Source organism: Mixophyes fleayi, chromosome 3 (genome assembly GCF_038048845.1).
Source record: "Mixophyes fleayi isolate aMixFle1 chromosome 3, aMixFle1.hap1, whole genome shotgun sequence".
In the NCBI taxonomy this organism is placed as follows: domain Eukaryota; kingdom Metazoa; phylum Chordata; class Amphibia; order Anura; family Limnodynastidae; genus Mixophyes; species Mixophyes fleayi.
Genome location: NC_134404.1, coordinates 72,504,230 through 72,520,693, shown reverse-complemented (window position 1 = coordinate 72,520,693; position 16,464 = coordinate 72,504,230). Strand labels below are relative to the sequence as shown.

Below are 16,464 nucleotides of genomic sequence, written 5' to 3'. Positions count from 1 at the left end.
GGCGCGTCGAAAATGCTCTTTTGTCGCGGGAGGGTGGGCAAAAATGATGCAAATTGCGTCATTTAGGCTAGGCAGTTGCAGGATGCAGGAGACTTATCTGCTCACCCGGGAGTCTGTGAGACCGACCCGAATTTCGTACGTCTCCCGGACATTCCGGGAGAGTTGGCAAGTATGCTACAACATCTCAGTGTGTTTCCTGAAAACATTGGAGACATAAATCCATTTTGTGTGTAGAAAATGTGAAGGAGGATATCATGAAAAGAACTGGATATCTTTCGAAAGAAAGCTGTTTAATCTGAACAATATTGGACATATATATATATATATATATATATATACATACACAAGTTAACCCGTGCATGATACTCATGCATTCTAATCAAATCAAGCTACTTAAGGTGTTAAAAAGGTTCTTGTCATGCATTTGGGCCATAGCCCAGGCCTCCTCAGGGGAAGAGCGTTACTTCCCGACGCAAGCGCCCTTTTTTAACGTGGTTTTGTCCACATGTCACCACCTCATCATTTTTCTCCATCACCTCATCCTTTATCTTCATCGCCACATCCTTCATCAAGCTACTTAAGGTGTTAAAAACTCCCCACTGTCACCCCCGGCAACCACCAACCATTCCCAACTGTCACTTCTCCTTTAAGAAATATATAGGTCTTTATCGCCACATCTATCCAGATGTCTATCCAGACACAGGGATCTCTCTCAGCGGTCCTGAGTATCACACTCCTCTCGCTCTGTCACCCCCGGCAACCACCAACCACTCCCAACTGTCACCCCCGGCAAACACCAACCACTCCCAACTGTCACCCCGGCAACCACCAACCACTCCCAACTGTCACCTCCGGCAACCACCAACCACTCCCAACTGTCACCCCCGGCAACCACCAACCACTCCCAACTGTCACTTCTCCTTCAAGAAATATATATATATATTTTTTTAAATCTTTATAAACACTTTTAACAATTAACAAATTAAAAACATCTTAGTATACCAAATTTCAGCCCTTTCTGAGTTTTTTCCCCCACACACACTAAGAATTTAGTAGGTCAGTGTATAACTCCGCCCAGCAGGTGGCGCTGCAGCTTGTTTTTTTTTTCACACACACACACAGACTAACACACGCCACTAGGCTTATATATATTAGATATATAATTGTCACTTACAACTGATAGTTCAATCCAAAGGATCTAAAATAATAGGAAGCTAGAGAATTGTTTTATCTTTGAGTACAAACTTGATTTTTCTTAGTTTGGTTATCTGGAAGTGCCAGACTCACCTGAAGCTTTTTTGATACATTTTGGTATTGTGGTTAGGTGTGACCATTTCAGGTTAAGGGGCTTCTTTAAGAAGTACTGCATTTTTAACACGATCCCTTTCAATCCTTATCGCAAAGATAAGAATTTATTAAAAAACTTCAACAGGAACAGCAGTCACAAAGGCTTTGGGATAGTGACTGGAGAGGAGAGCAGTAAGATGCGGTGAATGATCCGAAGACTCCTCTGCCACAATGCTCTCCCACTAGGAGCAGAGCAGAAGAAGTACACATACAGTAATGTACGCCAGCCCAAGCTGATGTACTTGTATGTGTAAATGCCTTTTCATTACTTGTTACATAGCAGTCCCCATAGACATGTATGGGGACTGCTATGGACTTCGATTAAAAAAAGCAATGCAGCAGATATCTGATGCTCTATTAATAAATGTTAACTACAGTTAATAATGTGGCTAGGAGATTTGTATGAAAAAAATGATTATTAAATAGGCACCAAAGTGTGGGTGGCATACATCTGTGTGCCTAGTGATTGTGCTATTGTTTTATTCTCTGTATTTACCCTACTGATGCATATAACGGCCACTGTTATTCCTCCTTTATTTCAGTTCGGAGATGGCGGTGTGTGCTGCTGATATAACATTCTCCAGGTTTCCGCAACCTCTTTTAATGTGCTGAAGTTGAGAAATGGAGTATGCTTAATATATAAAAAAAATATAATAAAATAAAAGTGTATGTTTACTTGTGTATGGAGAGTTGCTCTCGTTTGCTTTGAATCATTTTGATTTCAGATTTTATTATCTGTGATTGAAACACAGATCTTAATTTTGTCAACATAGAATTTTTCCCTTAATTTAATTTGGTCTATAATTCTGAATGACAAATAAGTTATTTTCTGTCCATGTTTCTTCAACTTATTAAACACAGTTTCATTATAGAAGGATATTTTTGACTGTGAAACGTTAACTGTTTATTATTTTTGTTTGCAATTTACAGTATCACACAAGTTTTCATATCTCATAAATTCTACAATCAATGTTTCTATGCATATGGGGTTCTCATTGATGTGTGTATAACTTCAATATGTGTTTAGAGCAATTTTTTCCTCTTCAAACTAACTCGCAAAAATGAAAATGCACTCTGAAATTGCATCATAAGGATTCAAAATATTATCTGGGTAAATGCAAACAGACATAGGACTCCACCCAGTATTACATTTTCAGGTTTCTCCCACAAATAGAAAATCACATTAGGTAGTACACTATAACGTGAGAATAATCATAGTTTAGAAAAAGGAGCAGTTAAAATAATATGTGGAATCCAGTCAACTTTGAGAAGTTATAAGATGTGTTTGACTAAGGTCTAAGCACCTTGCGCTTATCAGTATTAATCTCCTGCTCACCTGGATGTTCACAGTTTTAAAGTGGGCTGAGCCAGAACATCCTATAGCCAATCAGATAATTAGAATGCTCACAGCAAGACAGGATGTATATTGAGACATGTGCTTATCTTGTGGGAGACAGTGGTCTGTCCACTGGTGTGACTATCTTAGTGGGGATAGGTTTGCATGGGAGGGGTAGGTGAGGATGGAAATGGAGGCAAGCAGGAAGCCAAAATGCACAGAATAGTGATATGAGAGGCCTGTCAAACTGATGCAAGGAGTTTATGGAGTCAAACACACTTATATGAAATAGAGTTCATACATCTTTTGTAATTTAGATTTCATGAAGATATTATTTGAAGTGCATCTATTTATTATCCATCAATGTTCCCCATTATTATTATAACACCCAAAGTGGGATTGCGTTGTGCAAAGTATTATCTTGGAACAATTTTAATGAAACTATTTTTCATTTTTCGTCTTCCTCCTCTTCCTCCTTGTCTTCCAGTTGCAATTCATCTTTAAGCTGGTCACGTGCAAATTCTTCAAACACCATATCCTCATCCTGTTCACTGTGTAACAAAGGAGATGAGAGAAGAGGCTGTTAACATTCACTTAATTCATCATCATCATCATCAGTTATTTATATAGCGCCAACATATTCCGTAGCGCTTTACAATTGGGGACAAACGTAATAAACTAATAAACAAACTGGGTAAAACAGACAAAGAGGTGAGAAGGCCCTGCTCGCAAGCTTACAATCTATGGGAATTGTTTATTTCACTACACATTTTAGTACACAAACGCTTTCTGGCAAATGTAGTGAGCTACACTGAATAATCATGTCCTCTGTAACAAGGAAGTCATAAATAAATTTCCAGATCCTTACAGTCCAGGTGTCATTGGTCGAGCATGATATTTTCTTATTTGTATAAGATTTGTTCGAACACTTATAAGAAGACATTTGCCTGGAGGAGGATATCAAAGGTAAAGCAAAAATAATGGCAATAGTGACCAAGGCTACAGTCTGAACCTTTCCAGGAAGTCCCTTCTGCAAAATGTCATGCACATATAATGTCAATGTAAGAGCTAGCATGCATAAATGAAATTCAGGGTTCCAGAGTCCTATTGTAATGAAGCTTGGTGGCCTGGGAGAGAGGAGAGTACACATTGTCTACACACATTGGAGATAATTTATGGAGTACAATATAAAATCCTCCTCGGGTATGTCATGTGACTTATTTTGGACTGCTTTGCCTAACTTTCCTCAAAAGTGTATGGATTTGAGGAGCACAGTGCTCCAGCATTTGCAGAGCAGCAGAAGTTTGTACCGACAGGGCAAGATTATTACATTTAGATAATGGGGTGGAAAGGGTACATATTGTAGGGATGTTCACTGATCTGAAGAAGGGTGCACAGTTATTTCCACTTTGCAAAAACACTTTAATTGTTCACCTCTGAGTTAATGAAGACTCCCGATGAGATGTATTTTGGCAGATAAGTGCATTTCTAGATGTACTTTGTCCAAAGTAAACAAAAAGCTTCACGTCCTATTATTAATTTAAGCTATAGATGATACTAAACTGAGCAGTATTTTAGGAAGAAAACTGCACATTTTGCTATAGAGTAAAGGGATGGTTCTAAAGTAGTTGGAGGTAAAATTTACACTATTCATCAAGAAATCTCCCCTCACCATTCAACAACACTGCACTCCAACCTTCTCCTCCACTCTCCTATCCACCCTCAGTTTCACATTTTCTCTCCAGTTACTGAGGATGAGGACTTTGCACTCCTTTCTTCCTCTTTCGCCTCAACCTCTCCTCTTGGGCCCATAACCCCCAAACCCATCATTTCCCTTTGCACAATACTTACACACACCTAGTTCACCTTTGAAACCCATCCCTCTCCACTGTCATATTACATAGCAAATTCAAACATATGATACTCTCCTATCCTCATGATACCATCTCTTGACCATATTTCTCTCTCCATTTAATATCCTATTTCTCTCATTTGCTTCCAAACTACTTCAGAGGCTTGTGTACAACCACCTAACCCACTTTATCTCCTCTCTCTTTCTCTTTGACCATATGCAATCAGGCTTCTTCCCTCTATACTCCACCAAGACTGCTCTTACCAAAGTCACCATTGAACTACTCACAACAAAATTAAATGGTTACTTTTTCCATGGTTATTTACCTTGACCCCTTTTCCACTTTTGATACAGTCAACCACCCTCTTCTCTTTCCCACCCTCCACTCTCCTGGCCTTTTCGGTACAGTGCACTCCTGGTTCACCTCTTACCTATGACACCCAAATCTGACTTCCCTCCTTTTCTTTTATTCTGTGTGTCCAACTGCCTCTCTGCCAACCTCATTTGGATATCCCAACATTACTTAAAATGCAACATGCCCAAACTAAGATCATCGTCTTCCCTCCTCCCAATTTACTATCCCCCCCCTCTAATATCCCCACCTATGAAAATATCAAACTCTCCAAGAACCCCATGCCCACTGTCTTGGTACTATCTTTGACTCCTCCCTGAGTTTCACACAACCCAGTCCCTTGTTCTGTCTTCTCATCTCCTTTCTCACTTAGGATGTTACCAAAACTATTATCCATTTCCTTATGATCTTGTACCTTGATGAATGCAACCTCCTCCTATCTGGCATTCCCCTTACCAGTCTGTCATGGCTCCAATCATTCCTAAATGCCAAAATGGGACTGATCTTCCTCTCTTGCCTTTCTACATCTGCACATCTCTACACTGGCTCCTCATAACATCAGAATCCAATTCAGGCTACGCACCCACACCTTCAAAGTCCTCACTAATACTTCACCACATACCTCTCTTGCCTCATCTCAAGATACTCTCCCTCTCATCCTCTTAGATCAGCATCTGACCTGCACCTCACCTCCTCTCTCTTATAACTACTTCTCACTCCCACCTCCAAGACTTCTCCCGTGCTGCTTTCCTCTTATGGTACTCCCTTACAGGGGCTGGCCCAGGGGGCAGGGGGGCAACGGCCCCCCGGGCCGCTGGGTCAGACGGCTATTAGGGCCGGGGGATAGGCCGGCCGCCCCGGATGCAAAAAACATAGTCCCCCCCCCCCCCGCGCAGCCGCATCTGATGACATCAGATGCGGCCGTGTCAGCGCACAGGGGGCCGCATCCCCTGTCATATGATGCGGCCGCCTGTGTGCCCCCCAGCCATCCCTCTCCCAGCCCGCGCCTGCTCCCTACCTCGTCTGACCAAACTCTCTCCCAACCCTCAATCTTTCAAGTGCTCTATCAGAACACACCTCTTCTCTATAGCTTATCCTAACCCCACCTTATAATAAGCCCTCTGGGCACAATCAGCAGTCATCCCATCCCTCTAGCTCAGGGGTCAGGGAACTTTTTTACCCCCAAATATATTTAGATACCCCAACGTTACCCCCTTGATTTTAAAGGAAGGAAATCATATATTAATTATTGGAATTCAACATTTTATTGAATCTATTCAAAATTTCTTTGAAAGCTTCAACTTCAAGTTTTGGAGAAATGATGTTGCTACATTTTTGATACGCGAGCATCAATATTGGGGCATTTTGATGTCTGAGCAATTTGGATACAGTCTTCAGCGTCTAATCGATTTCTCTGCTTTGTTTTTATGTTCGTTAGAGTGGAAAATCCTAGTTCGCAAAGGTAGGTTGTTGCAAAAGGCAGCAACTTTTTGACTGCCTCCTCATGTGCAATTTTGAATGCATTTGCAGCTGTTGACATCCAAAAATATGACAGATCTGCTTTGTTTTCAAATGCAATATGTGCTTCATTATTGCATCGAAGCTTAAGAAGTCTCTGCCAACCCTTGAGGCTCTTCTGGTACAACAACAATTTCACATTTAAAGGGATTTACAATCCAACTGACGGCATGTGAATCTGCAGCACTACCCCAGGAATTTCATTTTTTACCCCATTTGGGGTAATTTACCCCTGTTCCCTGACCACTGCTCTAGCTCCTATTATGTCAGAATTGCACTCTCCCTCTAGAAGCTACCATGAGTATGTCCTTGTTTCTATGTATGATTTATTTTGTTGCACTGACAGTCCTGTGAAAAACTCTGTGGGGCAAGCTTTCCCTGCAGGAGAGACTTTGAGGGTTCTAGGATTTCTTTAGCTTGGTGTAGAGTCCTTTCTCTCACCAGCTATCTTATGATTCCTGCCTCAAGTCCTTTGATCTAGGCATCTCTGAGGTATGCATCCTCTCTACCTGCCTGACTGCCATGAACCTCTGCTCAATCCGGAGTTGCTTTTGTTTCTGTTCACCTGGTGAGCCTGCTGGAACAGGGAGTCTGGGGTTCAAATCCCTACCAAGTCGACAGAGAATTGGGGTTCAGATCCCTACCAATTCATTAAAATCAAGCAAGAAGAGGACCACTACAACTGTTGGACAGGAGGGTGTTATTGAAGGAGCAGAGTGATCTAAAACAAATTGTTGCTCTGGCTCATCTGTAATACAGATACAGTTGTATCCTTCCTACCTCTCTTTGTCTGTGTGTGCTCTGGTTGCCTACCCTAACGTCCTGGAGTCATCACATACAACACTTTTTTTTAATAATGCACTAAAAAAGATACAAAGTATACAATTCAAATTTTGAACCATTAAACTAAAGATGTCACTGACCAGCGGGGTTAAGCGATGAAGGCTAAGTAACTGGAGTCTCCAAGCATTTCCCGAAGCCTCAGCCAAGTGTTTGGGGACTCAACTCATTCCAGACATGGTTTTATTTCCATTTATCAGTGCTTGCCACACATTATGCTCAGCAGTGTCCCCACACACAGTTATAACAGCATTACAGGAATTCTATAATAATTTACTATAATACTATTGTTGTATATGCTTTCTAACAGAATATGTGAATCCAAATATGCAATTATCATTATTTGTTCATGTTCTTTATTATACAGTATGGGGCTCATGTTTTGACTACTACACAGAGTTTAAGGCCTTAATCCACCACTGCTACAACTGCAAATAGACTACTTCTCAAACTATAGCCTGTCACAATAATTTCTTCAGTCTGCGTAAACTTTATTTTAATCTTACCTTTCTTTAGCTGCCATGGCACAGAATAGCATAAAAGGATGAAAAAAAACTATTATATGTCTGTGATCTGCAATTGCTTCAACATATTTCGTATTTGTCAGCATTTCTCCCCTTACAGTAGGTTGTAAGTGTGTCGTGAACAGCAGTGCACTGAGGACTGGCCTAAAACACAGTGGGCCAGACCCATTAAGGAAAGTAAGGCAATAAAATGAGAAAGTGGACAAAACCATTTTACAATGCAAGGGGTGCAAATTTGTTTTTTTATTTTGCACATAACTTAAATACTGTCTGATAGCTTATTTGTACACTGAAATTTAAAGTTGATCTAGGACATGCTTTACCCCAACTATAAATCTTTCTCCACATTTTAAATTTACCTCCCCCTCCCATCCAACATGCCACTGTGCAAAGTTACTCCTTTTTTTTCCTTTCCTTTCCTTAATGAATCAGGCCGAGAGTCCTCCATATATGAAGCTCGTCAAACTTTTATGTTGACTTTGGGACAGTCTTAAAAACTTTTGGGTGTAACTATCCTTTAATTGTTGATGTGTCACTTGTTTAATTATATTGCCAATATTTCTTAACTACAATAAATTAAACCACTGTTTAAAACCTTAACTTATCAACATGATTAACCCAACATCAATAATTCTGCTTTCAGTTGTATTATTTCAGGCATTGTGTATTCAATAACAGAACACTGCACCCGTACAGTTCAAGAATAAAGATAAGGGTATAATGTTTACATTTCTCTGTCCCTAGACCCCCCAATCTTTATATACAGCTGTGTCAAACAGAATTTCTCAGTGACATTTTCTGGTGACATCCGTGAAGAAACATTACAACATAAGAATATAGATAATGTATCATGGCTCTCACCAGAAATGTTAAAAACATCACTTACCTCCACTGTCTGGTTTAGGATGCATGAGAATGAAAGGGAGCTCTGTAGACACCTCACTGTATGTAGAAGAGATAACACAGAATGAGAACCTATCTCAGATTGTGACACAGAATACCTCCGTTCCCAGCTTAGTGTTGTAGTCTGTTGCTATTGATGCCTTGTGATGCTATCTTTCATTGGGTCAAAACTCAGAGGTGTTACAAGCGTTTTACTAATTGCCAAGGTGGCTTCCATAACCAGGAATATCCCTAATGTAACATCAGTTCCAAGCTAGTACTTTTAATTAACTTGATAATATCTCCCATCTATATTTAAGTCTGCTCAATTTGCCCCAAACTGTATTGATAGCTTTGTCCTTTTGTAATTATTACCCATTGTTTTTACTGATTGTCATTTTGACAACACACAACCTTTGGGAATGCCCAATGTCAACATGGCCCTGGTTATGTCTAAATCTGTGTAATTACATTTACATTAGTTGGCTAGGGGATAGTCAGATCCATTTTTTCATAGATGGAATAAATAAAGCTTTGAAAGATCTCCTCATTAAACCACATCTATCATCTTCTATTCATCACACAATACTGAGTTTGAAGCGTTGTAACAATTTACAAGGAAAAGGCCTACATGACATGCATTTTATGTGTTCAGAAAGGAGATTTAAATGCACCCTAACCACAAACATGATTTGCTAGTTTATTTTACTAGTTTATTTTATCTCTTTGTTCTGGCTTTAAACCTACATAGAAAGGCTACATAGTCTTTCTGATATTCTATTTCTGATATGTCATGAATATACTTTATGTCATCGAGATATGTCATGAAGCTATATCATGCTACACCACAATGATTCCATGCTCATCCTCTATCACTATGCTCACACAATACATGCTTACACAGGGTAATTAAAATAAAAAACTGCTCAGAATTGGTCAGAATTATCCTATTCCAGCTTATATTAGGGCCTGTCAATATGCCTGTTAATTATCCAATCTCATTTTAGTGCCACCCACATCGCCTTCATTATTGCAGCATATGTGGCCGCCTTAAGTCTCATTTGTGAAAGCTTCTTTTAAAATAAATTTTAAAAGGACAAATGCAAACTTCAGCAAAAGGGACCCCAACCAATATGTTGCTATTTGGGGTTTTGTTTCTAAGGGGCCCATTTATGAATCCCTAAATCAGACGGAAGCTGCTTTTTCTGCATGGTTTAGGCATTTTTAGATAACATTGTGATTTAAGAAAAGCCTAACGCAGGAGATATCTTCCATATCTCCTGCATTAGGAAAATTACCACATTAACCGCAAACCCCATAATAATTAATGGGGACTGCAGTCTAGTTAATTTTATCAGGTTCTGAAAAGCTTAATTTTTTGGAACTTGTCTGCAATGGCTGACACCATCCGAAGATGGCATTACCCACTGCATCGTATGGGGAGAGCATTACAATGATAGATGATAATTAATGGGGCAAAGCCACGTTAATTAATAAATGGGCCCCTAACTATACTCATTTGGCAAACGCCTTACATGATGAAAATGGTGTTAGATATATATGTGGTATATGCTGCAATATTTTACCTGGAAGTCATGTCTCCCAACAAGCTGTAAAGGAAAGAAAATTAATTATATGAGAAATGCAAGAAGTAATGTAATTGTTGTTCAACAGGAATAATGCTGGGAAGTGGAACTTATTGTTCTCTAGTGAATGCTGGCACTAGTAGTGCCACAAGAGCGTGCACTATATTTTCAATCAGGGGTACCAGGAGGCCAAGTGCTACTCAGCATTGGGGTTGTACTCTCTAGATGTGGGGAACCAATGCTGAGCAGACTGGGCTCTTCAGAATGGAAGGGAACTGACATTTTTTTCTTTATTTAAATATTTATTTATTTGTCATTTCTGATAGAGAACATAGCTAGTTTTTTTGCCATGTGATTTGGCAAACCCCTGCTTGGTACATGGTACAGTGTGTACACCTACCATGGTTTTGAATAGTTTGCTTTGATGTGGGGTTTAGTCTTTAGTAAGTCGCACGGTTTACAAACTGAACATCAAAGCACCACAAATAATGTGGTTTGGTAAAACCGCACTTTAGTGAATTTCCCAAATGAGCTCTGAGACTACTCAAGATAAATCATGAAAATGATGAAGGTTTAAAGTTTAATCTGGTCTTTCAAGCACATCAGTTGAGAAAAATTATTCAAAGTGGTTTTAAAAAAAAAATGTAATTCACATGCAGGAACTTTACATAATATCACAGGGCATATAGACCCAACAATTGTTATTTACCCAGAGACAGTGAGTGTCACTTTGATCTTGTAATCCACCAGGATTCCCATGACAGTGCGATCAATACCTTCCTTCAGGCTGCAAACAGAAATACTTTAATACATAATACATTGGTACTGTCTATTTGTTATAATTAATAGTGATATTCTACTGTTAGAGTTGCAGTTTAGTTGATGGGAAATAATACAGTATTGTTATAAGTTGTATCCATTTAAGGGAAAGGAATGGAAGCATTGTCTCTGATCTGTATCAAGCTACTACTGACTCCACCCCAGCCAAACATTTCATTTTGGGTAAAGGTGCAATAAGATGCTAGAACCCTTATTACCAGGGGACCATCCTTCTATCTAATGTAGGCATCCCCCTGAGGACTTTAAGGGAACAGCCCTTTCCTACTATTACTTACCTGTTTCCAAACCTGTTATCAATAACCCCCCCATGAATTTCACAGTACTTCCAAGAAAGATAAAGAGCCCCTCAAAGAGCCTGCTATAAATATTAGTTAGAGTTAGAGTCATTTGGGGCAGAACATTTCAGCTTTCTCAAAGAGAAATGTGAATATTCAAATGTGAATCCTTGGTTAAAGACTCAACTGGGTTTTCCTTGTAGAGTATTAATCCTTGCTAAGAGCTGACATGATGATGGTACTGTGCTGTATATATCAACACCATAAAAAAAAATTAAAAATGCTTTGGTCTTATATTTTTTGTGATAATATGTGATAATTAAATATTTGGGACAAAACTGCCTTTTAATCCTCCAAATCGATAAGCTACATGAAAACCTGACTGTACTTTGTACCTCATCGAGAGTTAGTATTTGGGAGAGGCTTTCATTTAAATATGTCAGCAACTTCTGAATTATTTGTATTATAACAAAAGCTGTTCTGACATGCCAGAGAAGGCAAGGTCCACTCTCCTCTACAACATATCAAACTATTTTATTTTCTTCTCATTCCATGTAAGAGACAAGTATTAATAAAAGCCTTGCTTTAGTTTTGCATTATGTATTAAAAACAATTCCAGGTGGCACAGTGGTTAGCACTGCTGCTTGAGTGCTGGACCTTATCCGTGTGGAGTTTGTATGTTCTCCCTGTGTTTCTGTGGGTCTCCTCCAGGTGACACAGTTTCTTCCCACAGTCAAAAACATACTGGTATGGACAGAAAGGGTGGGTTGCGCTACCTCTAAATGTGTGGAGCAGCCAAAAAACGAACCTGAAGGTGTACAGGAGGGAATCCCTACCCTCCCAAGAGGAAACTGGGTTTGGATAAATAAATAACAGGTTCTGGGCGCTAATCAGTATGAAATATATGGCAGGATGGATGAGTGAAGTAAGGTAAAATATTGTAGGTATTTATTGTAACATGGTTTACATGAAACACATTCCGGCACGCACACTATTTTCCGGCCGGAACGTGTTTCATGTAAACCATGTTACAATAAATACCTACAATATTTTACTTTACTTCACTCATCCATCCTGCCATATATTTCATACTGATTAGCGCCCAGAACCTGTTATTTATTTATCCAAAAACATACTGGTATGTAACTGGCTTCTGACAAAAAAGGGTCAGGCACTCATGTGAATGATTTCAATTTTCAAAATTATATTTAAAATCCGATAGGTGGCTATATAAGCTGAGTGGTTGCTATAGGCAACATCTCCACTTTTCAAACCCACCGGAAATTCTCAGCTTCATACATTTATTCCCTGGGGGGTAAAGAGGAAATTTAACACGGCAATCGCTTTCAGGGCAAGTTTTGCCTTAAAAGCCATTATCGTTTTAATTTTCCCCTGCAAAGTCGCCGATATCTGGCAACTTGCAGAAACCGATGCTTAGTGCAATTTCCCCCTGGTCTCATATTTCATCTCTGAATCAGCTTTACAATGCACTTTTATTGACTGTTGTCTACAAAGTATGTTACAGAAAATATATTGAATAATAAATTGGAGACTTGTAGTAAAAATATTAAAGCGTGTATAATAGTTATGCTGGCTACACACACTGCAATATTGGACAATTGCCCTCATATTGCAGTGTGTGACTCCCCATGTCCACAATGCCCAATAATGATCCAATCAAAATCAATAGGATCATTATCAGGCATGTTGGAAAATATGGCTGATAAATAACCACTATAAGACTGATGCAGTTATCTCCTGAACACACTAACAGCCTGAAGTGATGCCAGTACTGATCCAGCAACCTAGTCCAATACAGCGGGTACTTAGCTAGATGGGGATTGTGCCACTCAGGCTTAGCTTAGCCATCCACACTGGGTGCATATGTTATTATGTCATTAATACAGACAAAGATATGGATTGGTAGTCCATTCAGACTCACTCACAGGGTACTAGATGCCAGATTGGTGTCCTCGTGCTTCAGTTTTCCATCTAGAGCAATTTCCCGTTTTTCTCGATTATATGCCAGGATAGGCAGCAGCGTGAAGGTGTGATTGCAAGTGCCCTTTGCTGGAACCTTATGGCTGGTAAAAGAAAGGTTACCACAGTACATTAAGGGCTAGTTCATATAATCATGTTGAAGTGCACTGATTATACCGGTGGCAGTCGTTGGTGCAACAAAGGAAATTCCGACAACACTGACAGCTACAGTACAATGTCGAATGCTGTCATTGCTTCTCCTGTCACGCATTATAGCAGGCTTGATGGAATTATTTTATGTCACTTTTGCATGAAGTCTGCAGCACGGTGGCTAAGTGGTTAGCACTTCTGCCTCACAGCACTGGGGTCATGAGTTCAATTCCCGACCATGGCCTTATCTGTGAGGAGTTTGTATGTTCTCCCTGTGTTTGCGTGGGTTTCCTCCGGGTGCTCCGGTTTCCTCCCACACTCCAAAAACATACTAGTAGGTTAATTGGCAGCTATCAAAAATTGACCCTAGTCTCTCTCTTTCTGTCTGTGTGTGTGTTAGGGAATTTAGACTGTAAGCTACAATGAGGCAGGGACTGATGTGAATGAGTTCTCTTTACAGCGCTGCGGAATCAGTGGCGCTATATAAATATATGGTGATGATGATGATTTCCTAGATGTCGCAATGACTGCAATCAACATTGTACTGTCACTGTTGAAGGAATTCCCATCCTTGGCAAATCGTACCCCACCCAGTTATACAATGTTGCAGCATCAGGATTGATAACAATATTGGCATTGCTCCCTATGACAGTGCAACAGCATGTAGGCAGCATTCCGAGGACATTGGACTTTCACAAGAATACATGATTGGATAGAGGAGGTAAACTACAACATGGGTGAATGATCCAGATGCCAGCTACTATTGTAGTCCACTGTACACTTCATCAGTGTGTTTTAACTGTACTTCATACATAGCACACTTCAACACAGCTGTATTGAGCCATAATAACAATTTTACTGATCCCAATCCAACACAAAAAGGAGTTCTTATGCAGGACTCCTCCTGCCTTCAATTTAATCTAATAGATCCAATATATTAGCAGCAGAGATGGCTAAACTTACTCAGATTCATCCAAAGCCACAGTCTTGGTGTAATAATCACTAGAATACAGCACCACGTTAGCAACTTGATCCACTGCATGAAAAAAGCAGACAAATACTGATAATTAGAGAAAGTGCTTATATAGACACCAGATGCACCTTTCTCACATTTTTAAGCAATTGACAAACAAGAGTAGCAGAGGGTAAACTATATAATGTTGACATTTATTTTATATATACAGCAGCATCATTTTATTTATAGCCACGATCAACCTTCCCCTAGTTTCCAAAACTGTGGAGATAGCATGACTTATGGGCAGAAGACTCCTGTGAAGAAACAGAAAATGGATCATGAACAAAGAAGAAAGTAGAACTTGCATTACTTTCTTCTGCCTGTCTTCATAATCTGTCATGTTGAAAGCATCATGTGATCAATGATTCATGAAAGTTTCCATAAGGACATTATTAAGACCACAGAAACAGAAAAAAATGTGTAATTTGTGGGAACACATTGGAACCCAGCTCACAGTGTAAGTAAGCTGAGAAGTAAAGAGGCTCCATCCCTAAGCCTCCATTATATCAGATGGTAGTATGGGCTGCTATACCAGTGGTTATGCCCACTGAGTGAGGGTCCTGTGCCAGGGATCCCAGGAGTTTGAAAGAACACATCCCTGCCCTCACTACATCTTGTCCCAGCATTAACAACTGTGGTAGTTTCTCATACAGGGACTGATGGCTCTACAACATCAGTGTCAGTGTTAGAAACGGACACACTGTTTTACGAATCTCTGATTCTCATTTTTCAGGGTGGAGTTAGCTGGCTTAATGAGAGAGAAATAATAAAAAAAACATTCATTTAGGGTTGGACGCATTTGAGGTTTTAAGATATGTAGGAAAAGAGACAGGTAAAAAAGCCTATTAATGTGAATTCGTTCAGTCGGATGCATCTGGCTAACAGCCAGTAGCATTACGCCAGTCGCATGTAAGAAGTGTGTACATTTACTCCCCACAGCAGCATACAGATAGCATAGGAATGTTGCTTGACAGTGTTAATAGTAAATGCTAATGTTGCATTACCCTATTTGTAGACAAGTGTCTAATACAAGCACCTTGATAGATATTAAAAAAAAAAGTTGCATTCCCATAATACAAAACAATTTAATTAGATAGATGTACAAATGAAATTAAATGTAAATAACTTAGATGAAACTCAGTTTAATTAAGTTACCCTTTAAAAATCCAACGGCCTTGGGAGCCAGCTCTGTGGGAGCTGTGCTGCTGTTGGTGCACCCCCAATATTTATGCTTCCACAACCACTAAACATGTCACTGCATGGCATTTTTCAGTCATATGGGAGGGTAACATGAACACCCCCAATCATTTTAAAAAGTTGGCTCCTATGCCAATGGCAATCTTCTTGCCTGCGTTAGACCAAATAGAGATGTCAATTAAATAATGAGAATAGGAAGCCTCAACTTCATATAATTCAACGCTAATAAATGAAGTACTATTAGCTGGAGGGATTGGTATAAGCCAATTGGAAGCTGCTTAGAGGCTCCTCTTGCGCTAGATCCCCCCACTGACTCCCCTTGTGCCTGTTTCTTTAAGTATATAAGCTTTTATGTGCAGGCCCCTCCTCCCTTTTGTCTCTATAGTATTTCTTCTCCATCTTTACTGTACTAGCTATGGTTGGAGCTATTGGAGTCTTGGGGGTAAATTTATCAAGCTGCGGGTTTCAAAAAGTGCAGATGTTGCCTATAGCAACCAATCAGATTCTTGCTGTCATTTTGTAGAATGTACTAAATAAATGACTAGAATCTGATTGGTTGCTGTAGGCAACATCTCCACTTTTTCAAACCTGCAGTTTAGTAAATATACCCCCTGGTCTTTCTCGTTTATTGTTCTGCATTGTTTTACCCTGTATAGTCAACTGTTTGCATTCTGTACCGCGCTGTGGAAATCTTAATAATAATAATAGATGTGTATCATAAATGCGTATCTAAGACAAAAAAAAGATGTACGTTCACTACTTACTCCCTA

At 39.6% G+C, this 16,464-nt stretch overlaps 1 protein-coding gene across 1 annotated transcript in view; it reads right to left on the bottom strand.

The window, feature by feature from the left end:
- Positions 1 to 2,238: 2,238 nt before the first annotated feature.
- SAG (S-antigen visual arrestin) overlaps positions 2,239 to 16,464 on the bottom strand; it is a 29,721-nt gene continuing 15,495 nt past the window's right edge. The window contains exons 10-15 of the mRNA XM_075201725.1: positions 14,446 to 14,518; positions 13,299 to 13,436; positions 10,947 to 11,024; positions 10,238 to 10,261; positions 7,752 to 8,711; positions 2,239 to 3,234 (exon numbers count right to left, since the gene is read on the bottom strand). Of these exons, the coding sequence (XP_075057826.1) occupies positions 8,648 to 8,711; positions 10,238 to 10,261; positions 10,947 to 11,024; positions 13,299 to 13,436; positions 14,446 to 14,518 (377 nt within the window). The 3' untranslated portion in view covers positions 2,239 to 3,234; positions 7,752 to 8,647. The remainder of the gene's footprint in view (positions 3,235 to 7,751; positions 8,712 to 10,237; positions 10,262 to 10,946; positions 11,025 to 13,298; positions 13,437 to 14,445; positions 14,519 to 16,464) is intronic.